The sequence below is a fragment of the Gavia stellata genome, chromosome 20 (assembly GCF_030936135.1).
Source record: "Gavia stellata isolate bGavSte3 chromosome 20, bGavSte3.hap2, whole genome shotgun sequence".
In the NCBI taxonomy this organism is placed as follows: Eukaryota; Metazoa; Chordata; class Aves; order Gaviiformes; family Gaviidae; genus Gavia; species Gavia stellata.
Genome location: NC_082613.1, coordinates 2597832 through 2620550, shown reverse-complemented (window position 1 = coordinate 2620550; position 22719 = coordinate 2597832). Strand labels below are relative to the sequence as shown.

The 22719-nt window shown below is 54.4% G+C and overlaps 2 protein-coding genes across 2 annotated transcripts in view; both read right to left on the bottom strand.

Moving 5' to 3' along the window:
* Positions 1-5310: 5310 nt before the first annotated feature.
* Positions 5311-12815, bottom strand: LOC104261730 (tyrosine-protein kinase Srms). The gene is made up of 8 exons (XM_059827152.1): positions 12460-12815; positions 10152-10273; positions 9114-9280; positions 8021-8159; positions 7383-7541; positions 6217-6398; positions 5887-6043; positions 5311-5504 (listed from the first exon to the last, which is right to left on the bottom strand). The coding sequence occupies exons 1-8, from the start codon at positions 12813-12815 to the stop codon at positions 5311-5313; spliced, it is 1476 nt and encodes a 491-aa protein (XP_059683135.1).
* Positions 12816-16038: 3223 nt separating this feature from the next.
* Positions 16039-22719, bottom strand: part of LOC104261729 (peroxidasin homolog) — a 45789-nt gene continuing 39108 nt past the window's right edge. The window contains exons 17-23 of the mRNA XM_009817880.2: positions 21101-22604; positions 20506-20640; positions 19657-19865; positions 18809-18923; positions 18354-18447; positions 17889-18006; positions 16039-16515 (exon numbers count right to left, since the gene is read on the bottom strand). Coding sequence (XP_009816182.2) covers positions 17911-18006; positions 18354-18447; positions 18809-18923; positions 19657-19865; positions 20506-20640; positions 21101-22604 — 2153 coding nt within the window. The 3' untranslated portion in view covers positions 16039-16515; positions 17889-17910. The remainder of the gene's footprint in view (positions 16516-17888; positions 18007-18353; positions 18448-18808; positions 18924-19656; positions 19866-20505; positions 20641-21100; positions 22605-22719) is intronic.

Below are 22719 nucleotides of genomic sequence, written 5' to 3'. Positions count from 1 at the left end.
AGCGATGCTGTGGATGTTGATGGGGCCGGATCGGCACGGGGTGCAGGGTCTGACCGCAGCAGCAGGGTCTGGTAACACCGGATGGCAAGGTCGTGCCAGGGTGACTCACCGGTTCATGTGTGGTTTGCATGTGAGCAAGATCAGGCTCAGCTGCGGGGTTGCTGCGGATGCCTCCCCCACCCTTTCCTCCTTCCTTGGCTGCACAGCCTGTCCCTGCTGGCACTAAACTTGTTTTGCTCCCCAAGCACACTGCTGCCCTGCCCTGCTCCAGTGCCTCGTGCGTTAGGAGCGAGTGCCTGGGCCTGAGCCAGGTCTGCTCAGGGCTGGGGGAAGGATTTGGGTGCAGAGTGAGCCCTTTGTACTAAGGGGAGAGAGAAGTTTTGCTCAGGGCTTGCATTTTGTGGGTCTGATGTCAGGCTGGAGCTCAGGGGGTGCCCCAGGCTGGGCAGCCCTGGAGCCTGCCCCCCCCCCCCCCCCCCCCCCCCCATGTGCTGCACTGCCCTAAGTGGTGTTTTGGCTGATTTTTGCTGTGAATTAGTCAGCTTGGCTGTTTGGCCCATCTGTGATCAGCCTGATAGCTGGGCAGCACTGCTTGATAAAGCACTGAGAAAACAAGAGCCTGCAGGTGCCTGCATGCAAGGGGGCAGGGTCTCTGTTCCTGCTGGAGGCAAACAAAACCCTGGCAGGGGTGGATTTAAAGATGCCAAATCTTCCTGCTCTGGTCTGCTTTCATCCCCAGCACGGGATACGGGACCGTCCCTGTGTGCACCAGGTGCTGCAGACCCAATGGCAGCCAGGAGCCGTGGGATGATCTTGTAGGTCTTTTCCAGCCTTAATGATTCTGTGACCCCTGAGCAGTGACTTAGTACCGCTGGCATCCCACGCAGGCAGGGGCAAAGGGTGAAGCTGTGTTCAGGCAGCTGCCTGCTGCCTCTCCTGGGGGGGTGGAGGTGGCTGCTCTGCTTTTTGTCCACGCTGCAGAGGCATCCAGGGTCACTTCCAGCTTCGCTCCTTGTTTCTGGTAGGGAAAAATGTTGTGTGAGCTTTGCCCTGAGCTCTGCATCTCCAGGCAGCGGTCCTTGTCCTCAGGGCAGAGGGTCTGTGTCCCCCCTGTCCCTAGGAGGGGCCGGGGCAGCACTGGGACCTCCGCACCCCCTGTGCATGTGTGTGCATCCAAAGGGAACGGCTGTGCAGGGCCAGCAGCCTTGGGCACACGGCTTGGACCCCTGAGGCTGCCAGCACCCTGCGGGGGACCTGCATGTCCACGGCAGCACATCATCACCCCACCATTGATCTGATGTGACTTCCACGGGGTCCATGGGCACCACCGGGCAGCAAACTGCTGGTGCTGGACACTGCTGGGGGGGGCTGCACCTGCATGCGTGTGGCTGTGTATCGCAGGAGGCACGCGGCAGCCTTTAAACTTCATAAAACACAGGAAAATCAAGAAAAAAAAAAATCCTTTCTGAGAAAGACAAGATGAGGTGTGCTGCCTGGCTGGTGAGCTGGGGAGGGTGGCTGTGGCACTGGCTCATACCAGCAAGCACTGCTCTGGGGTCTTCCCATGCTCCAGCAAACCCCTTTGGCTGCTGCTCCCCCCCCCGGGGTGCCTCGGGGGAGCGGCGGGGGCTCATCTGCTGCTGATGCCCAGCAGAAGCCCCAGATTTTGGAGAGACAAATGTTTTTTTCCAAGCCTGCAGCCTTAGGAGCTCCAGATTAAGGTGTGGACACAGAAAGGTAAAGTCAATATTGCCGTATTTGCTTGTTGGCCTCGTGATCAACTGTCCCCAGGCACCCGGGGGAGGCTGTGGCAGAGCAAAGGCACCAATCCTGACATCCCTGCTTTTTGGCTGGGCACTTTCCCCTGCCTGACCCAGCTCTGGGTGAGCTGCTCTGGCCACCTCCTGCGATGCCACCAGCACATCGATGCTCCTCCATCCCGTTTTTGGGCACTGCACGGAGGTTAAGTTTGTTCCTCACTGCTGCAAGGCAGGTCGGATTTACAGCCGGGACCGCAGCATCGGTGAGTGGCTGCTCTGATGCCAGCGGCTGCCTGTCCAGTGGAGAAAAACTGCCTGAAAAAGCCCTGCTGAATTAAAGGGTTTTTTTCTGAATGTCTGTAAAGTCTCACAGGCTCAGGCTGCTGCTTTGCTGGGGGGGCCAAAAAAAGGGAAAAAAACCAGGGAGAGCTTGGACACCCCAGACTGTGCCCCCAGGCAGCTTCGTGGCATGGCCAGGAGCAAAGACCTTGGCAGCGCCTTGGTTGCTTTGGGTGCCTGGTGTTTGTGGGGCCTTTCTTACCCTGTTGTGGCACTCAGAAGCATCTGACTGCCAAGCACGTTTATTTTTGTGCCCTTTCCATCCGCACTGCTGTTGCCAGCTGATTTCCCGTGTCTTGAGTCATGGGGCTGCCCGCTGCGATGGGGCAGCAAGGGATTCATTGGGCAACAGACATGGGACAAGCAAAGGGGCTCTTTATATACCGTACCCCTCCCTAAGCACCCCCCCTTTCTGTCGGGCTTGGTATCCGAGGGGCAAGCACCCACCTCCCGTGGCACTAACCCCTGCGGGGGACGGATGTCCCCTCCTCTGTTCCCCCGCCGCTGCCCTGTGCCACTGGACACGATGCTGCTTTTTGACTGTTTATTAACTCACGTATTTGAGCAAAAAAAATATATGGTGCTTTCTGCTCGCTCTCGGCCCTTGCAGCGTCCCTCGTGCCACCCCGCCGCCTCGGAGGAGCGCTCGCGGCAGCCCCAGCTGAGAAATATTTCCTTTCATTGCCTGCCTCTTGCTGCTTGGGGAATTTGTTGTTTTTGTTTTTTTTTTTTTCCTCCAGCAGCTTTGTTTCCCCCTCACCCTTCAAAGGCCAATGTGGGACCTTAAAGATAGAAACAAACTGGGCAGCTCAAATATACATCGCATGAGCCTGACGCTGTTTTGAAATGCCACTCCAGTCAAGTTGAATCCGCAAACGGGGCATATGCCAGGCTGAAACCAGAGCAGGAGAATGCCTTTAACAACAGCCTTTGCAATGCAGCTCTGCCTTCATGGAATGGATTTTGGGAAGAGCTCAGTCCCCGTAGTGGCCCCGATTCTGGGGGGAGCTGCAGTGCCCCACCCCGGCTGAGATCCTGGGAGAAGGTGAGAAAATCTGGGCTCCCCCCCCCAACTCTGTCTACTTTTAGAAAGCAAGTAATGATTCGGAGAAATGCCAAAACCCAGCAGACCGTGCTGGAGGGCAAACTCAACCAGCAGATCGACTTTTAATACAGCTGCGGAGGAGGAAGGAGAAGCTACTGTGGGCAGCGCTGGCTTGGCCCGTGTCCCCATGTCCCTATGTCCCCATGTTCCCTCTCCGCACCGCCCATCATGGCATTGCTGCAGCAGTGTGAGCTGCTTTGGGGCCACGTGCCTGCAGCCCTGCCAGCCCCGCTTGCTTTTCGAGGGACCCCGGCCATGCACCGCTGCTCCCCACGCCAGCCCCACCACCCCGGTCACCCCACGCCCACCCTTCTCCTCCTGCTTTATTTTTAGCTCCATCTGGTGGCAGTCAGACCTGCAAATTTAATATCTTGCTGCAACAGCCTCGCTGTGCCCGCACCACGCATGTCCCAGCCCTTTCCTGGCATGCAATAAATCCATCACCTGCCGGACACGGCTTCGGTCTTCAGTTTCTTGTAGGAGAGGACCTGGGCTGTGCATAGGTGTGCTCGCCACTTGGGTGTTTGATCAGGCTGCAAAACGCTTTGCAAGATGAGGGTTTCCTCTTACAACCGTGTCTGAACACCGCAGCACACCCACCCTGTTGTTTTTTCCAGCTGTGAGCCCTCTAACCCGGCGCTGTCTCCTTCCCGGGGCACGGCCGCAGCTCCCGAGGGCTCAGCAACCGCCTCACCCTTGCTCGGGCTTCAGAGGAAGCGTGGCCGGATCCGAATTTATCACACACCTAAAACACATTCCTACCTCCCCTTTCCAGGCCCCTCGTGCATGGAGACTTGCTCAATTAACAGCCAGACTCGTTCCTGCTATTTTGCACAGCACGGATGCTGCTCAGGCAGGGAGAGTATTGCATAAACTTTATTAACTTTATCTATTCCAACCCTGCTGATGTTTCAGTCTCACTGGTCACCCCTTCTCCAGCAAAAGGTAAAACGGGCTCGTCAGGAGGAAACCTAAACCCAGGCAGCTCCAGCTGCCTTTCACCCATGGCACATGCTCCTTGCCACCAGTGCCCCGAGCGTGTCAGTGCTCGGGCAGTGCCGCTTGGGCCGGCCCCGGGGAAGCTGCCTGCACCAACCCAGGGCCTTGGCACTGCTCCCGGTGCTGCTTTTCAGTCAGTCCTTCCACTGCTTCCAAGGACAGCCCGACCTCTGAGAGCGTGCACGGGGGGAGCAAAAGGTGCTCGGCCAGAGCAAACACTCCCCCCAGCTCGGGGGGGACAAGAGCCTCAATGTCCTCCTGTATTGCCGTACCCCAGGACTGGCGAGAGGGGCTCAGCGAGGAGCTGGGGGCGGTGGGAGCATCTCTTGGCTTTGCATTGTGGCTGTGACAAAGAGCAAAAGAGGGTGAAGCAGTGTTTTACCGAGTGGTGCCTGCACCTGGGCTAAGCAGGCGTTAAATATTTCAACCCAGGCAAATAATTTTCTTGGAATAACCACACGATGATGAGCAAGACAAGGAGCCAGAGCGGAGCAGCCCGGGCAGGAGCTGCCTGTGCAGGCTCCTCGGGGCAAGCAGGGCTGCTGCCTGGGAAAGGGGTGGGAGAGGCACAGGGTTTAATGCACGCCTGGATGAACAGAGACCAAAGAGACACGAAGATGGTTATATCTGTGGTTGCAAGAGTGGGACTGGTTGCAAACCACGGCTTCCTGAGCAGCGTGGTGAGGGCAGAGCGTCCAGCGATGCCCTGCAAGGACTCACGTGGATGGATGCACACACATTTATTGATAAATACACCGGACACACACTACAAGAAAAATCAAGCGGAGCCACAACTGAACACAAACTGCAGACCTTCACGTTGGCGTGGGGAGCGGCAGGGACCTCCCACCCTACTGGCTGAATGAAGATGTAAACTCTGGGTGATGCCTTCACTACCACGGGGCTTTTCCAGACTGCTACACAGCCAAGCGCCAGCAATGAGTTCTCCACAACTCATCGCCTTTTCCCTTGGCCACCTCCCTGCATCCCGACTGAGAGGGACCATGGGCTGTTTTTGGGGGGGATGTGCAAACCAGGAGGAAGGAGCCGCTTGGCAAGAGCTGGCCTGGAGGGGCTTGTGCAGGAAGGATGGTGGGAAGGGGTCCCTCAGGAGAGGGAGCTGAGCAGCCGTCTGTAGATGAAGCCCAACTTCTCCCGCAGGGCCAGGAAGGTAGGACGCTCCTCTGTGTTGCCGCTCCAGCACTCCAGCATGATGCTGTAGATCTCGGGAGGGCAGGAGCTGGGCCGGGGAAGGCGGTAGCCCCTTGTGATTTGCCGTACGGTTTCTTGGTTCGTCATTCCTGCAAGGAAGAAGAAGATGCCCCTCAAGTTAATGCTCCCAAAGGATGCCCTGAAGGTACACCTGCAAAGGGCCAAGATGTCAACTGCCGCTGCTGTGAAGTGGTGTCTCCCTGCCACGAGGCTGGTAGAGGAGAGGCTGTGGGAGATCACCCAGCCCGTATCACCTTCCCGCTCCCAGCTCCTACACCCGCTCTGCAAGCACTGAAAATCCCTCTAAGCAATCCTCAAAGTGGACAGTAACTTGCTCATGCTCTTGGAACTGCTTCCAGATCCATTATGGAAGGACAATATGACAATTCATGGCATGTTGGCTTTTGGGGACCATGGGCAAGCTGCCCGGCATGTGGATGGAGCAGCACTGGAGGGGACCGACAGCCCTACCTTCATACGGGATCTGTCCATACGTGAAGACTTCGTAGAGCAGAATCCCGTAGGACCAGACATCAGACTTGAGGGAGTAGGTGCGGTAGTTGGCTGCCTCCGGGGCTGTCCACTTCACCGGGATTTTGGTGCTGCTGCTGGTGGAATAAATGTCATCCTGAAAAGCAATGGGAGAGGGTCATGAGGGATGGTGTGATGAACACAGCCGCTGCTTTTGGGGCTTTGCTGGGGCTGCAGGCTGGGAAAGGGGATGGCAGGGGAACGGCTGCAGCACAGGGCAGCTTGGTGGCCTGGGGTGATGGGAGGGACTGCAGCATCTCACTGACCAACCTTGAGGAGACGGGCAAGTCCAAAATCGGCGATTTTGCAGGTGAGTTCCTCTCCCACCAGGATGTTTCTGGCCGCCAGGTCCCGGTGGACAATGTGCTTCTCCTCCAGGTACCTCATCCCATCCGCCACTTGGCAGGCGATGTTGAGCAGGTGGGAGGTGCCCAGGGACTTCCCTTCAGGACCTGTTAACCCAGACAATCCAAGTGCTGGGGGCAATCTAGCAAGCCCATTTTGGGTGTTCTGGTTTGGAAGGAGACCCTGCACTGGCAACACTGGACCAGGGGAACGTGAAAGGCCTCGAATCGGAGGTCCTGCCGAGCCGTCCTGGCTGCGCTGCATGGGAAGTTCTGCACAGCCATGTGCTCCTCAGGAGGGGGACTGGGGTGAGCTCTAAAGAGCGCCCTGCACTGCAACGAGGACACAGACGTCCATGGCTCGTTCAAAGTTAAAAGTGACCTTCTGCCATGCAAATCTCCAGCCAGGCCTCTCAACCTGTCCTACCTGCAAGCTCCAGCTCCTCCGGCACCAAATGCTGCTGGAGCCCCAGCCAAAAATGAGGCCACTGTGGGGGAGGAGGGGGGTGCACCCAGTAGAAAAACAGGTCTTGGTGGGAGCTGTTTGTCTTGTTTCCCTTCAAGACTGATTACCGGGTCAGGAAAAGAAAGGCCAAGAAAAATAAACTGATGGCCAGCTGATGAGTGGACCATGGCCTGTTACTAGCTCTGCACATGAACAAAACCATGCTGCCAGGCCCAGGGGAAGGTTTGGACTTTTAATTCCAAACAAAGGCAGAGTTGCCTAAACATGGCAGTGGGGGTTTCTGTGCACTGGTGGGAGCTGGCAGACCATGGGTGGGTGAAGAAGGAAGGATGGAGGTTCCTACCAATGTGCTTGGACTCCCAAGCTGATTTGGACCCAACCCAAATGGACACCAAATGGATCACACCAGACTGTGTCTTTGGGTCTTGGGGTTGCCCAAGACCATCTCCACCGAGTGCCCATGGATTGCTCTGCATTACCACTGATCTAAACAGGACCGAAACCAGGCTTGCACTCTCTTAGGGTCCCCACTCGGGTTCATAGGGCCATTCTGGGGCACAGAAAGCATTCACAGAGCAGCAGTGCCCCAGAAGCCCACTCCCCACGGTGCTGGCACAGGTACTCACTGTTGAGGTAGCTGTGGAGGTTGCCTTTCCGCATGAGCTCAGTGATGATGTAGACAGGCTCATCCAGCGAGCAGACGGCGTGCAGCTGGATCAGCTTCTCATGCCTCAGGCGCTTCAGGTTCTGAATCTCCTTGGTGAAGTCTTCTGCCTTCATGTCGGCTGGGGGAGAAAGCCAACATGGCCGTTGTGAGCTACTTTCTTACGTGGACTTTGGGACTTCAGCACCTCCAACTGGGATGAGGACATTTTTCCTCCTCACAGCCCACCCCTGCTCTCAAAGGTCGTGTCTGCACACACTGTGCCTTAGATCCAAACACCCAAGAGATGTTTTCCACGGGGCTTTGGATCCCATTTTCAGGATCATACTCCCATCAGAACTTGACTTATCACAAACCCATTTGACTTGACTTGACGTGACTTATCACAAACCCACTGGATGGAGCCATTTTATTAAGGTGCAACCCAAGCTTAGGTGGGTCCACAGAAGTAGTCCAGTGGCTACCTGCCAGGTCCTACCACATTTTGCTTGATAAGACAGACACAGTGACCAAGAGGACTGGGAAACAAAAGGGGGTGAACGATATGGCAGTGAACGAGAGACCCAGTTGGTCACTGTTAACATCTGCTCCTCCACCTACCTTTTATGATCTTGATGGCCACTGGCACTGTGTTCCTCCACAGTCCTTCCCACACCTCTCCGAAGTAGCCCTCACCCAACTTCCTCCGCAGGGTGAATTCCCAACGCGGGCGCTCCCAGCCGTCCCTCTCAGGGGGGGTCTGTGAAATGGGCATTGCGTGCTTGGACCAGCCACCCGGGCAGGACCTGCCGGTGGAGCCTGCCCCAGCTCTTGGTGCCCACCAAGGCCTGGTGGCCACGGAGGAATGAGCAGGACATGGTGCTCCACCACCTGCATTGCACTGAGGCTGCAGCCTATGCATTGCTTTTCCCTCTGCTAAATGTTCGTTGGGGGCACAAAGCATGTGGGGCATCCACTGCATTATCTCTGCTGGGAGCCAGTGTATGCAAGGGGGGAGATTTTTGGAGACTACATGACATACCAGGAATTCAAGTCATTCATTCCCTCCTCATCAGACCTCAAAGTTGGCTTTTCTCCATTTCCACCAATAAATAAAAATGAGTAAATGAATATTATTGCATATTATGGCTGATGTAGACTTCAGCTCATTAAGCATTTCTTTTATCTTACACCTTTCAGTTTCACTCTCGAATTATTCACATGTTTAATTGTTATTTCTAAGCCATAAGCAGTGGATGGAATTCTAATCAGGAAATGAGTCGGCAATTTGGGATTACTACTCTAATAGGATTTATAAGTGCCACACTAATTGGCATGAAAACTATATAAAAGCACTGTGGTCGTCTTATACGCTAGGAAAAAAAATTGGAAGTGCAGGTATTTCCAGATTCAGTATCATCAAAGGGATTTGTAACAACGTGGTTTCTAGTCTTCAACGTGGAGAAGATATTTCAGAAAAGCCTATGCATTTTGGCCGGTCAAAAATACATATACATGCCATGCCCCAGCCTTAACAGGGCTGATAAAAGGTGGCTGGCAGTTATACTAATGGTGTATTTTAAATTTAGGTTAATAAAGCTCAGATCCCAAATGGATAGACTAATTATACCTATTTTTCCCTAACTTCTCTTTCCTTTTTTCCACCCTGGACATCTTTGGGACCTTGGCTGAGCCGCGCCGCTGGCGTACGCACCGCGGGGCTGCAGGGCTGCAGCAAGGGGCTCTGGATGACCTTCCAGTGCTCGGTGTAGAAGGCGAGGAGCTCCTCCATGTCGGGGAAGGGATGCCCTTTCTGTATGTAGAGGCTGCCCCCAGGGCTCTTGCAGATTCGGAAGTGGCTGACCTTCGCGTGGTTGCGCACTGCGGGGAAGCCCAGGCGGGGGAAAACTCAGCTCGTACAATCGCCAGCTCCTTCCCACCTCCCTGCTGACTCTCACCCTCTCTCCCTTCCAGGCACCTGCTCTATTAATTCACCCTAAAGCAACCCAACTCGCCCCTGGGGTATTGCATCCCACTCCCCATCACCCCCTTTGCTCCCACTTCCCAGCTCAGAAGACTCCTGGCTGCGGGCGTGTGGGGCTCATTTGGACTGGGGAGGTGATGCTTTATTAGCAGGGATAATCCCCCACGCAAACGAACTGCTCAGAGCACAGCAGAGTTCGCGGCCGCTCGAGGTGGATAAACCAGCGGCGGCTGGACCTCCCGCAGGCACGCCGCAGCCCGGGGGGCTGATGGGGGGGATGCGGGGATCGCCCTGAATTTCTCGAGGTTGTTTTTACGTGGATGGGACCAGATCGTGCCAGCCCTGCCTGGTCCGAAACTCCCTGAATTCAGATTTCTGTATGTGGGAGCAGCCCAGGCCCTGGCAACCTGGAGAGGTGACATATTTTTAGCCAACCCTCAGATGACAAAAGCCGCTGGAATGAAATCCTGGGAGTTAGTGCTACGAAACCATCATTAAGCTGCTGTGAATTGTTTATGGCTTTCATACCCTGGACAGGAGCAACGTACTTTCCTTTGCCACAGTAATTTGGCAATCCATACCTGCATCTATTAGCTTTCCCCATGCTTTTAGAAAGCAGTCAATTCACTTTAACAAGATGCTGTAAAGCGCTTTAAACATATTTCCATGTTTTTCACTCCGTGCTGACCAAGCCAGGAGCTGCCCCTAAGGAATAGCCCGGTTCCTTTCCCTGTGCTCATTTTCTCTGGATAATTGCCACAAAATTACCTGAGAGAGAGTACTCGCCCTTGCTGCTCTCGCTGTCCCGGACGAGGAAGGAGCCGTGCTGGTTGGGAGGCGAGAGGAGGAGCTGCTCGGCTTCGTTTCGGCTGATCTTGCTGAAGTACCAGCTGGGGGGCAGAGCAGAGGGGTTGGTGCAGTGCAAGGAGATGGTGCACAGACGGGGCCGCGTCCACCCCAGGGGCTCCTGCACCTTCTGAGCCAGGGAGGGGGAGCAGCTGCCTCCCACCGCAGCTCCCGAGCGAGCGGCACGGCGGCCAGCCCGCGGCTCAGAGCCTGTAAACACGGCTGCCACACGCACCATTGCCAGCCTGTGTCTGGGCTGCTTCCTTGGATTGGTTTTGCAGGCACTTGTTGCATTTTATTGCAACTTGCTGACTGCAAACCATTTCCTCCAGCAGTGTCTGGTCACCGCTGTATCGACCTGGCCAGGTCTCAGCTCCATCCCAAAATCAGGAGGTTTACACCCACGGCACAGTGCAATGGAGAGGTGAGCACTTGGGCTGACAGCCTGCAGTAAATGGAGCACCCACCACCTAGTGCTGCATGGAAGATGCTCTGGTGGGGTTGCACCCACGCATCCTGCCACGAGAGCAACGGACACGGGCAGAGGATCGCTTTGCACTTCTTGACCTGCAGCTCATGGACACAACCAGCTCTCAGAGCCCGTGAGCAAATCACATCAACGAAAACATCGCTGGGAATTGCCCTTTGCTGCTCTAGACATGGCAGCGGTGGTTGGGGACCTCAGCAGCTCCAAGCCAGGAGGGAGGAACCAGCCAAACCCCTCTTCCGTGCCTGATCAGGGCTGAGATTCGTCACCAAATCTCCAGCAAGAAAAGGCAAGTTGGCTGGCTGGGTCCCGACGCAGCGGGATGCACAGGAGCATGGGGAAGAGGCTGCTTCATCCAGCCTAATACAGCTGGGACATGAAAAGCCGAAGGTTTCGTCATTAGCTGGGATCGCCAGCGTCTGAGAAGCCGTGCAGGAAATTATATATGATGGGGTTACACAGCTGAACAAATTACCACCCAGCTCCGACCTGCGGCTCCACAGAGTCTACGTGCTCGTGGCTTGCTCCGGCTGCAAAGCCACGCACATTTGCTGCCAACTGCCCTCCCACACCGTGGCATCCCCCGCGCCTCCGTCCTTGGGATGGGGCTGGGCATGAGCTGTGCACAGGGTTGTGCACACACATGCATGCTCAGCTGTAGCCTGCCCAACTCTTTTGTGCAATGGGACTAAAGCAGCGAGCCGACCCCGCGGTCCTCACTGGAGTGGTCCCAGCACGGTCCAAACCAGACTGGATTTGCCTTTCTCCACAGCACATGCAGGGAGGCGAGCGAGGGAGGGTCTCTCCCATCCCACCGGCTGCAATCACTGCCCCTGCACATCAGGGCCCCTTCCCTTCCCAGGCTGCTCCCGCTCCTTTCCTTTACCCCTGCTCCCGGGCAGCGTGGGGCAAGCGCTGGGGAGTTTGTAGGGCAATTATACCCGCCCCGTCCATGTGCTCCCCGTCCTCGGCATGACTCAGAGCCTGGCACAGAGGGAGCAGCAGTGTCTCGAGGCGCTTTGCCCGGCGTGTTGGGACCAGGCTGCGTTATGCAATGATGAGCCTGGGCTTTCCCCAGCTGGGAGAGGGCTGAGACATCAATGCGAGCTCCACGTCGGGTGGGAGAGACACCGACAGGGAGGGAGCCCCCGGCCCCGGATGAGCAGGAGCCAGATGGCAGCAGCAGCGACACGGCTTGGCCCTACAGGGCTCCGGGCTTCCTGGCAGGTCCCAACCCAAATTGCTTCTCCCCATGCTCCCAGGTTCTTTGGAGCTGGCAGGGCTCAGGCAGAAGCTTCCCCAGCTCCCTCTTTCCCTGCTGCCTCCTCTTTAATGCAGGGCAAGAGGGAGAGGAGCTAGAGCAAGCAGGAGCCCGTGTATTCAGCAGCGTAGCTGCACCCGTGCACACCCTTGCACTGCATCCCAGCCCGGAGCCACCTCATCCTGTGCGAGGGCGATGCGCCCAGGAAGGGCGACCGGCATCTCTTCCCCCCCAGCGCATCCCCCAGCCAGGATATCCTGAATACCTCCACCCCACTGCTGTGAGCTGCTGGAGCTTGATGGCGGGGATGCTCAGGGGAGGGAAGGTCCCCTCTCACCACCACCACTGGTGGCAAAAGTGGGGGACGAGGAGCTCATGCTCCCCGCCAGAGCAGAGGGCAAGTGCTGCCTTTCCCCGAGCAGCGACATGCTACCCTGGTCCAGCCTCTATCCCCCGACGGGTCCAGAGCACGGGATACTTACGGCCGGTGAGCGGAGGTGCCCTGGCTGAGGTTGGCCACGTACGCAGCAGGAACGTACCCCATGGCCGGCTCCCCCAGCAGCCGCCGGGCTAAGACATACTCTCCTTCTTCTCTGAGGACACGCAGTTTGTCCCCTGCGCTTACGCTCAGTTCCTCCGCGCTCCGGGCTGTGAAAGCGTATAAAGCGATAAAGAGAGAGGACTTGGGGATGAAGGAAATGGAGTTCGGCTCCGAGTGCAGCGAAACGGAATCGGAACCAAGATACCCCAGTGAGCAGCTCTCCGGCACGGAGCGGGGACGGAGCTTGTTCCAGAAGGACGTCAGGAAGGTCAAACGCTTCCGGACAAACTGCTCCATCCCTGGTGGATGCGGTGGATGCAGTGGTCTATGACACCGTGCTTGTTGAGGCCGGAGGAAGGGGTGATCCCGGGCTCATGCCGGTGGCCGGGTGGCTCATGCCGCCGTCCTGTGTCCCTCACGCGCGTCTGGGCGCTTGCCGGCCCTTCCCGGCGAACTTCCTATTTCTGAAAGTGAAACTGGTTGATCTGGTGGGACGAGTCTGCAGGTGGGACGAGTCTGCAGGCGGGAGTCCCACGCTCAGACCTGCGGGCACATCTGGGAGACGGGCACAGCTGGAGCCAGGCTCGCCGCTCTCGAAGAAGGAGAACGGCTTTTTTTTTTTTTAATTATTATTTTAAAGTGCAGTCCTGCTTGTTACCAGAGCACCGGTAAACACAGCTCTGTTCTTCAAGCAGCTCTTGTGACAAGTGGCTGACTCCAGTTAATAGTCTTGATCTCACTTGTGTGGGAGGGTATTTTTTTTCCATAGGAAAATAAGTGCATCCACAAATGTGTGAGAGTTAAAACAGAATTAAGGAAATAACCTCAGAAGAGATCTGAAGTGGTTTGGATACTTGCTGGGTGGATATTGTGGGGTTTATAACACAAAGTCCTTTTCCTCTCGGTCTGCAATGACCTCCCAGGGTTACCCCACTAAAGCATTTGCCTCTTCCCACTAATTCGCCATTGCACAGGATCTCTAGGGAATCCACTTCCCAGATCCACCAGGAGCCGGTGCTTGCTGAGCCTCCGGCAGGGATGGGTCCCCCTCAGCATCAGGAGGTCCTCATCTGGTGCAGGGTCTGGATCAGCCCCAGGTGCCTGCGTGGCACCCGGCCCCTGTGCCGCCAGCGCACCCACGCTCCTCACAGTCCCGGTCACACTCGGACGCAGACATGCTGCAACCCCCCTGCCAAACCCCAGCAACCACAGACATCGGCCAAAGGATGCAGATTTCCACCTCAGATCTTGCGTGTGCACTTGGAGCCGCCTGAAGATCGCTGCTCCGGTGAGAAATCCCAGCGTCAGCCCCCCCAGCCCCTGCCTGCGTTTTGTCACTTAACTGTTCCATCTAATTAGTGGGAGTTTTGTGCCTGGCAACTCCGTTCCTGGCCTTGAGCCCATTATTTCGATCCTCCTCTGCTTGTAAGTGGTCTGGGTAGCTCATTTTGGGTGTGCAGTTGGGTTTTGAAAGAGGTTGCTTACAAAAAAGAAAAAAGAAACTTTATTGTAGGGGTCTAGGCTGCAGACTGCAACCGTATGGGGTGTGAAGATCAAACTGGACCCATCCCTGGGTCAACAGCTCTGAGCCTGCTGTGTCCTGCATCCTGGGTGTCCCACGACACCCAGTCAACCTGCAAAAGCTGGGTTTCAGTATCGGGGTTTGGGGGTCAGCTCTTTCCCCACCCTCTCCCAGGCGGAGAAGCCCAGGGCAGAGGGCAGGAGCACGCAGCGCTCCATGAGCGTGCCCGGTGTGTTGCTGCACAGATGAGAACTCGAAAAAAAGGGAGTCTTTAAGAAAATATTCTGCTCCCTACTTACCAAAGTAGCACCTGAATATATGGGTAGTTCCCCCAAGATCTCCCCCCACCTGCCCAGCACACAGCCTCAAGCCTGGTGGCACGCAGGGATGTGCCATTTCTCCGTGCATTTTTCCCACTTCAGCACAGGGAGGGGAGGAGAGGATGGAGCGCAGAAGGGTTTGCAAGGCGTGGGGAAGGGACATCCCCTCTGCTGCCTTTCTGCAGCGCTTCTGACACGTCTGCTCCTCACATCACGCTCCATCAGGAGGAAAATGGGCTGCTTGGTTATGCATTTAGAGATTATCTGATTAGATCGAGCACCGAACGTTTATGCCTTACTGTTTTGAATGGGGACTTGGTAAACTTGTGGTTTGCAGAAGGAGACTGGAGACTGATTTACCTTTATTGACCTTTGCCAGATTAGATTCTCTAGTGGTACAAGCGATAGACAAGTGCAGCTGATTTATAACACGCAAGGCTTTGGATCTTGATTTGCACCTAAATGACAGAGTACTTCAAAATGACAAACATCCCTGAGGACTAAATACTGCCTCTGAGCTGAACGTACCAGACATGCATAACACACACTCATCACTGCAAACCCGTGTCTGCATAGGACACGCACGCACAGCTCAGAGTCCCACGCCAGGAAATAGCTGATAAATCACAACCTTTTTCTAGTATTTTTTTTTATTTTCCTATTAAGTTCCAGGAGCATCCCTGCTGCTTTAAATCCCTTTGGTACTACAACACACCTAAAAATAAAAAAAAAAGGGGGAAGAAGAAAAGAACAAGCACGTTCACAAAAGTTTCTGGTCCTTGCAGTGTGGGAAGGAAGATGGGAGGATGCAGGAAAAGTGAGAAGGATAAGGAAGGCACAGATATCTAACGGATCAAGTATTTTCTCTTTAGTCCCTGTGACCAGCTTACAAGGATGTATTAAAAACCAAACTGTCCACAGATTTGGGGCTATGGTGGATACACAGGGACTTTAGTTCTAGCACCACTAAAAAGCACCTCCAAAGAGCAACAAAACCAGAAGACCTGTTCAGTATAGCTCGTTACACAGTCCTGGTTTAGTTGCAGAGCACCTGGGAGCAATAAAGACAAACAGCACTTTGCATTCATCCATATGTCAGATACTGCACATGGTGTTCTCCCGTACTAATTGACAGAAACCAGCAGCTCCCCTCCACTAATGAGAGCACCCATTACATCTAATTATCTGAGGTTCTGTTCCAGGTCCTGTTACATTTACACTTGAAATACATCTTCCAGCAAAGAGCCTTTTGGGGAAAAAAAAAAAAAGGAAGATAAATCCAATTAATCCCCCAAACGGGCAGAAAGTTGGAGAATGCTGGTTACACCGAGGAAAATGTTTCTGAGCACTGGGCATGTAACGGTAGGTCACTCGCGGGGTCACGTAACCGAGGATGCGCCACTCGTTACCCAACGACTGGCAAAGCACAGCGGCTGATCGCAGCATCGCGGGCGGCCGCGGACTGCTGAGTCTGGCATCCCGTCCTGAAGCACCCAAACAGCCGGGAGACTTCCCCGGGCCTTGGGTTCACCTCCTCGCTGCTGGCAGGGACTGCAAGCTCAGCCCAAACAGTGCTTGCCAGGGCCCTGAGGTTCCTCTTGCTCTTTCTGTTGGCATGAGAAGATGGCTGGGGGTTTGTTTTGGGTTTCATGTTTATTTAATTTATTTATTTTTTTTTTTCCCAGATTTCTCCAGATGCTTCCTGGCACCACAGTGCATTTGAGAAAGGTTTTGCTTCTTAAGGAGTTGTTTCAGTTGGGTGCCCATGGGACATTTCAGACAAGGGGTGGTGGATGACGACAGCGTTGCATGGGAAGAGGAGAAGAGCAGAACAGTGGCACTAAAGCAGCTTCAATTATTCTCCATTTCCTGGGAATCAAGGAAGAAAGTGGCATCTCGGCAGACTGCCGGTCTGTCACCATCAAAGAGGGCAGAGCCCATCCCCAGAGGCGCTCGGTCCAGGGGCTGAGGGGCTCGCAGACAGTCAGTGCAGAGGGTTCAATACAGGCAGAAGTACAGTCGTCCTGGGACAGGGAGCGGTACAGGAGGTGTGAGAGGAGGCAGAGCATCGTGGGGTCTCGTAGCTGCTGTTTCTGAGCCCTGTAGGAGTGGTTGGACTGGCTGGTGGAGAGCAGGAGTGCAGGTCACAGGGCACCTGAAATGGCACAGGACAGCAGAAAAACTCTTTGGGAGGCAGCTGGAGGCAGAGCGAGCTGTTTGTACAGGGCCTGGCAGGTCTGGGGCATGCATGACTGCAGCACAAAAACAGCAACAGCCCTTTAAAACCACAGAAATACTTTTCAGGGACCCTGTAAATCACAGAAATACTTTTCAGGAACCCTGCAAACCCTAGAGTGCTCTTCAAGGATCTGCAAATGATGGCAACGAAAAGCCAACTCGTGTCACGGGGCAATTTATATCAAATTTCTAAAGGGGAACTGCTGTTCGACTGTAAAATCTGTAAGGACCGACACACCAAATCAGACTGGAAAACAGTGTGGCTGGTCTACAGGCTTCCCCTTCTGCTTTCTGCTGAAGACCAGCCTTTGCTTGCCCTCTCCTGTAATCTAACTTCCAGAAGATGCTCCTTCTAGTACAGACTGCCTGGCAGAACAACACTTCTGCATAACTCCTCTGCTCCTGTCCCTGGAGTGATCATTTGCAACGCGTAAAAACCATTAACCACCTCCTCCAGACTGGCAGGTGCCAGCGAGTATTTCATCCTCTCCGTCAAGGCTGCAGGGATCTCCATGGAAAGCGGGCTAAGGGAGCTCAGTCTGTGCTCTCCGTGCCCTCAACACAGGGGACCAGAGGTCTGGCAGCTTTCTGCCAGCACCCTGACCCCACCACAGCTGGGCAGCAGCAGGAGTCCCCAGGCTGGCAGGTGCTGACAGTGACTTTAAACATGCACTTCAACATCCTCACTCCCTTGTCTGGAGCTGGTGCTTTCAGAAAAGAGGTGCATGGTGACTCAGTTGTTGAGGGGGAAATCTCTGTCAATATGTAAGCAAATGATGGATTGCTCCATCTGCCCAGGTGTCCTTGTTATCCTGAGGAGGAACCAGTCCATCTACTCCATCACTGCGCTTTGTGATATCTCTCCCCACAAAGGTCCTTTGGAGGCTGTTGGATTTGGGGTTATGATATTAAGTGTTGCTAGAAGAAACCTACCCAGAGTCCCAGGAGAACAGGCCTGAGAGACCTCACCCAGTCCACCTAGTCCATCCTATACTTATGTCTTTCCCCATCTTTGCCAAACCAGTTCTTAAAAGACCTCCAAGAATGGATACGCCGCAATGTCCCCAGACAACCCATTCCAGTGAGTCACTAATCATTACTGGTTGGAATGAGTGTCTAACCTGCTGCATTTGAGCCTATTACCTCTTGTCCCATTCATCACAGGATTGCTCCATTCCTTTCTGCAACAGCCTCTTCTCTATGTGAAGACTACTGAGGTGCGCTACCACATGCTTAGCAGCACCGCATTGGTACACCTCTTGGACCCCAGCCCAGAACAAACGAACTGACCTTATACGAACAGGCAACATGGTCATCTTTTTCTCCATTTGTCTCCGGTCTTCTTCGCCTGTCCATGCGTGCTGGTGTTCCTGTGGTGCCGCCTCAGCTGGCTCTCTAGTGCATTCACCTGGTGGGGACGAGAAAGCAGAAGCTCTAAGAGGAGTCTGCGCCACTGCACAGATAATCTTTAACCCGTCTCAAATACAAGAAGTAAGTGCCAGCTCAAGCTACCTTCACTGAGGCTCAAACTTGCGTTTTACCCTGCAGTTGTAGAGGTCTGAGCTCACAGAGCTCAGCTTCATCTCTTCTCGCCCTACTCTACCTCTTCTGTACCTGTCGCTAGTTCCCTATGATCGGATGGTTGCTCCTGGCTCTGGAGGACACAGAAGTCACAGGGGCTGCCCGTAGCAAATAGCTAAATCCTGCTCCTGGGCTGACTCCATGGAAGACAAACTTTGGGGCACAAAGTTTTACCTGTTTCCGTAGGGAAGCAACTGTCTTCTCCAGCTCAGCCACAAGGGACTCGAGATGCTCTCTGGAGGAAGGGCTCGGAGAAGGCGCCTCATCTCTGGGGTCAGGGATAAAAAGTAAAAGGGATTATGCAAACGTCACCTTCCTGGATGAGAGAATTATTCTGCCTTCTCCAACATCAGCCTCCAAGTAAGCATCAAATAGAAGGGCCCAACTCCCAGATTCACCTGCCAAGAGTTGCCAACAAACAGCCACCCAGCCCAGACATTTAAATATCAGAGTCAGGCTCTGCACTAAAGCATTGGAGAACTTCGACCGAGCTCAGCATCTATCTACTGAAACACCCCTGACCTCCAGACCTCTGCAGAACGCCAACTCCAAAGGCCTGAATGGACTGAGTTATTAAAAACTCTTCTCATGCTTCATAAAATGGAGGTAAAAGAGGGGTGATACTACACCTGGGGAAGGCAGGCTTATGCTTGGCAGGGTTTTCTTCTGGGTAGCTGAAGCCAGGAGACCTCTTGCTTCGGAACCGTTGAGAAAGAACCCTGAATTGCCCACGTGTCTGGCAGTCTTGGGAAGGAAGGAAAAGTCTTCAGTGAGCACTCGTGTTTAAAGCAGAACCATGTGGATCGAAGTGCGAACGAGGCAGCACTGCCCTCCTTCACCATCCACCCTTGACACGTCTCTTATGCCGGAGGGGAGGAGGAAACAAAGGTGTGTGACAGGGCATGCATCATGCATGGATTCCCATGTCTCAGCTGGACATTTGTAGCCAGAATATAGCACAAAGGGACCATGGCAGGAGCTGTGGTTTACTGTCAGAGTTTTACAGACTCCCAAATGAATCTGTAAAGTGGTACATGGTGGGGATCACCATGCCTACGTCCTGTTTCACTCTCTCCCCCTAAGCAAGAGCTATTGGCTGCTGCCAGAGACAGGAGCCCTCAACTAGGTGGACCTTCAGCCAGATTCAATGAAGCTAACAGGCTTCCTAGAGAGGTGGTTGATGCCCCATGCCTGTCAGTGTTTGAGGCATTTGGACAATACTCTTAATAATTTGCTTTAACTTTTGGTCAGCCCTGAAGTGGTCAGACAGTTGGACCAGATGATCGTTGTAGATCCCTTCCAAATGAAATACTCTATTCTATTCTCTTCTCCTCTTTGCATCCATTTGCTGACACACGGTGCTCATGGTGTAGCATGAAACCAGCTCCTGGCATTTCAGGTAAGCTGATGGCATGTGACGAATGCCACCCAGAGCCATCTCCACGTCAGCCGGTGCTAGAGCAGCCTCCTTCCTTACCCTCACAGCAGTCCTGCCACAAGCGGAGGTCCACCGCGGGAATCTCTTCGCAGCCGACCATGCCCTGTGGGTACGATGCCACCCGGAAGACATCTCTCTGGAGCTGCTGGATGTGGTCACTGTTGTCACAGATGACACGAGCAAGGGACGTCTGTCGGATCTGAGTCAGCTGCGCCGGCGTGAAGACTCCAGGATTCTCATACCAAAATCTGCAGTGGGTTGTAATCACAGCATGACTCAGGAGCAGGAGAAGAGGATGGGGAGTGAGGCTGGGAGAGGGAGAATAGTTCCCCTAGACCTGTGTGGCAGCACCCACACCTCTCAAAAGGCACTTTTATTCTTGTGTCAGGCGGCTGCGAACACAGACTGCCCTTTTCTGAACCCTTGAATCCCCGTGAGCTGCTGGCTGGAGCTGCAGGGTGCCACCAGCTGCAGGTACAGCCCCTGGCAGGGGAATCCCAAGGCTCAAACAGCTCTGCTGTAGCAGGCTGGGACATGGGTGAACAATGATCCTGCCCTAAGTGCATCACCAGGCAAAGATGTGTCTCATTCACACAAGCAGCAAATAGGAATTAGAAGGAAGCTCCTGCGGAGCATTTTCAGGAGACGTTGGGCACATCCTCAATGGTGCCCAGTGTCCTGCAGTGAAATGAGAATCACTAAATCAGGAAAGGACACATTGACAGTAACTGTGGCAAGCCCTTTTGCAAGTGCACTGGACAGAGGAGACTCTTCCTCGTATTGTAAGTCAAGAAATTATCAAAAATTACAGGTTCTGTTCCTCCCTGTAGGGAGCAAATCCCCCCAAACAGAATATCAAAGACTTTGGGTTGACTCCAATGATAATACCTATCTCCATCCCTCAGCCTTCTGAACTGCGTCGTTAACAGGCACATCAGCGTTGGTCCAACTCTGGTACCAGGGACAAGATCCTCCACCATCAGTGCTGGAAACAGGTCAATATTTTTGGTAGTTCCATATAAACTGCAGGATAACAGATATTAAAAAAAAGTTTAAAGACTATCAAAGAGTGGAGATAATATAAATCTGATCCCATCATAGGAATTTGTATGCAAGGAACTCATCTGGACAATATTTATAATGGTCTTATCTAAAAGACAATATGATAAAGGCCTGCCTTGGAAAGAGGCAGCCAGTGCAGATAGGATGCAGTTTAGTCTCACTGAAAAATAGCTCCAAGGCTCAATCTGCTCCCAAGCTACACCACAGCAGTGCCTGATGACATTCCACTCAGAACCAGACTGATCACTTGAGAGACCTCATTTGTCTTACCCCGTTCTTAAACCACAGCTATTACCCTATCTTAACATCTGTGGGTAGCAATATCTGGGACGGTTATTTGATGGGTGTCCTGAGAGGAGCAGAAAGTTTTCACTGACTGATTGCCAGTGATTTCGATGCTTCCAAGTCCAGGCTACAGTACCTCCTGAGCTTTTCCCTGATCTCCAAGTTCTTTATCTCATTTCTGAGGTCCTCAAACTCCTGTGCAGATGAGAGGTTGCAGAAGACCCTGAAGTCGTTGTAAGGTGGGATGCCATGGTCTCGCCCTCTCTGGATGTTGATAGCAGCCAAGTCCAGTGAGACAGAGTGTGCCATGGAGAAGAGTTTCTCCGTCAGCTCCATGTTGAGGAGTTCGGAGGGGACCCGCATTTTCCCAGGAACCCCAAACAGCCCACGGAGGAGGGGGTCGATTCCACCCTCCTGCGTGATCCTGAAAGGGGAGAAGAAGGCCTTGTGCAGGGGGATGTGGCCTTGGCGGATGGGCTGGAAGGTTTCGTTCAGCCGGTACAGGATGGGGTTGATCAAGGTGTGCCCGAAGCGGAAGGCAGCAGTGGCAAAGGCGTTGAGAATCCCCGCATTGATGTTGGGGTTGTAGCCTTTGTACTCACCCAGCATCTTCATCCCAGCTTCCCCAAGGACCTTGGGGAGCCACTGGGCATAGGTGATATGCTGCATCTGGGCACCCACAATCTTCCGTGCCTCGTGATACAGGAGGTCTCCATCCCAGTGGGGATTGAGGGCCGACAGCTCCTTGGCAATGCGGTTGTGCTCCCTGAACCAAAGCGTGTGCATGGCTGTAAGACCCAGCTGCTCATTGGCACGGTGGTCTCCTGCCAGGAAGCACGGCACGGGGCTCTCGTTCTCATCTCTCATGCACTCAGTGGGTGGCCCTACAGCAAAGGGAAGGAGATGCTTCCCCGAGCTAGGCACAACTTGCCCTTGCTTCAGCAGCCCATTTTGGCTACTCAGATCCCGCAGCTCCCGTGATTCCTGCTCTGTGCTGCCGTAAACATTGGAGGCATCGATGTAAGATGTCAAGTGGTTGATCTGCTCCCTGGCGTAGACGGAGTTCATCAGCAGGGAGGTCATCCCGCTGCCACACACGGGGCTCGAGCGGACAAAGAACATGCAGCGCCCGTTCCTCACGCGAGGGTCGTTGGCAGGGACCATGACGGAGAAGCAAGGTGGGTCGTTGCTGCACACCTCGTTGCAGGGTGCTCCATCCGAGAAGCGGGACATGCTAATGGCTGCCACCGTCTGGTCCATGTCGTGGTCCAGAAACTGGCCCCACTGCATAAGCATGTGCGTGAACTGGTCATCGGGGGTGATGGTCTCAGTCCCGACCATGGCAGTGGAGACAAGGCGAGGTAGAGGAAGGGGCAGGTCCCTGGCATCTTCTGCCAAGGAGAACCCCCGGGGGAGGTTAAATCCATTCTGGTAGGCAGGTTTGAGGAGCCTCTGGAAGGCTGTGAGAGAGGCACCCCACATTGGGTGCTGGAGGTTGTTGCAAGACCCATCGTGGGTCCTGTACTTCTTGTGGAAGCAGATATCCGAGCAGTTCGGTGTGCGGCGGTGGGCAGAGCAGCCCGACAGGTTGGCAATCATGTTCAGGTAGTGAGGGGACACCAAGTCATTGTACCGATAGCCTGCGAAGGTAAAGGCAAAGCACCAGGTCAGACCGCGGCCGCTGTAGCCATCTGGTTCCTACCATCCCGTGCAAGGGCTCTGTGTGAAACTCACTGCTGGGGTTGTCAGGGTGGG

Bases quoted from the DNA above. Each gene is read 5' to 3' on its own strand.
- LOC104261730 (XM_059827152.1), bottom strand. From the start codon at position 12,815: ATGGAGCAGTTTGTCCGGAAGCGTTTGACCTTCCTGACGTCCTTCTGG. The intron at 10,274-12,459 runs GTAAGTATCCCG...TCTGCCCCCCAG, and splicing joins GGCACCTCCGCTCACCGGCC to CTGGTACTTCAGCAAGATCA. The intron at 6,399-7,382 runs GTGAGTACCTGT...CTGGGTTAACAG, and splicing joins CCTCCACAGCTACCTCAACA to GTCCTGAAGGGAAGTCCCTG.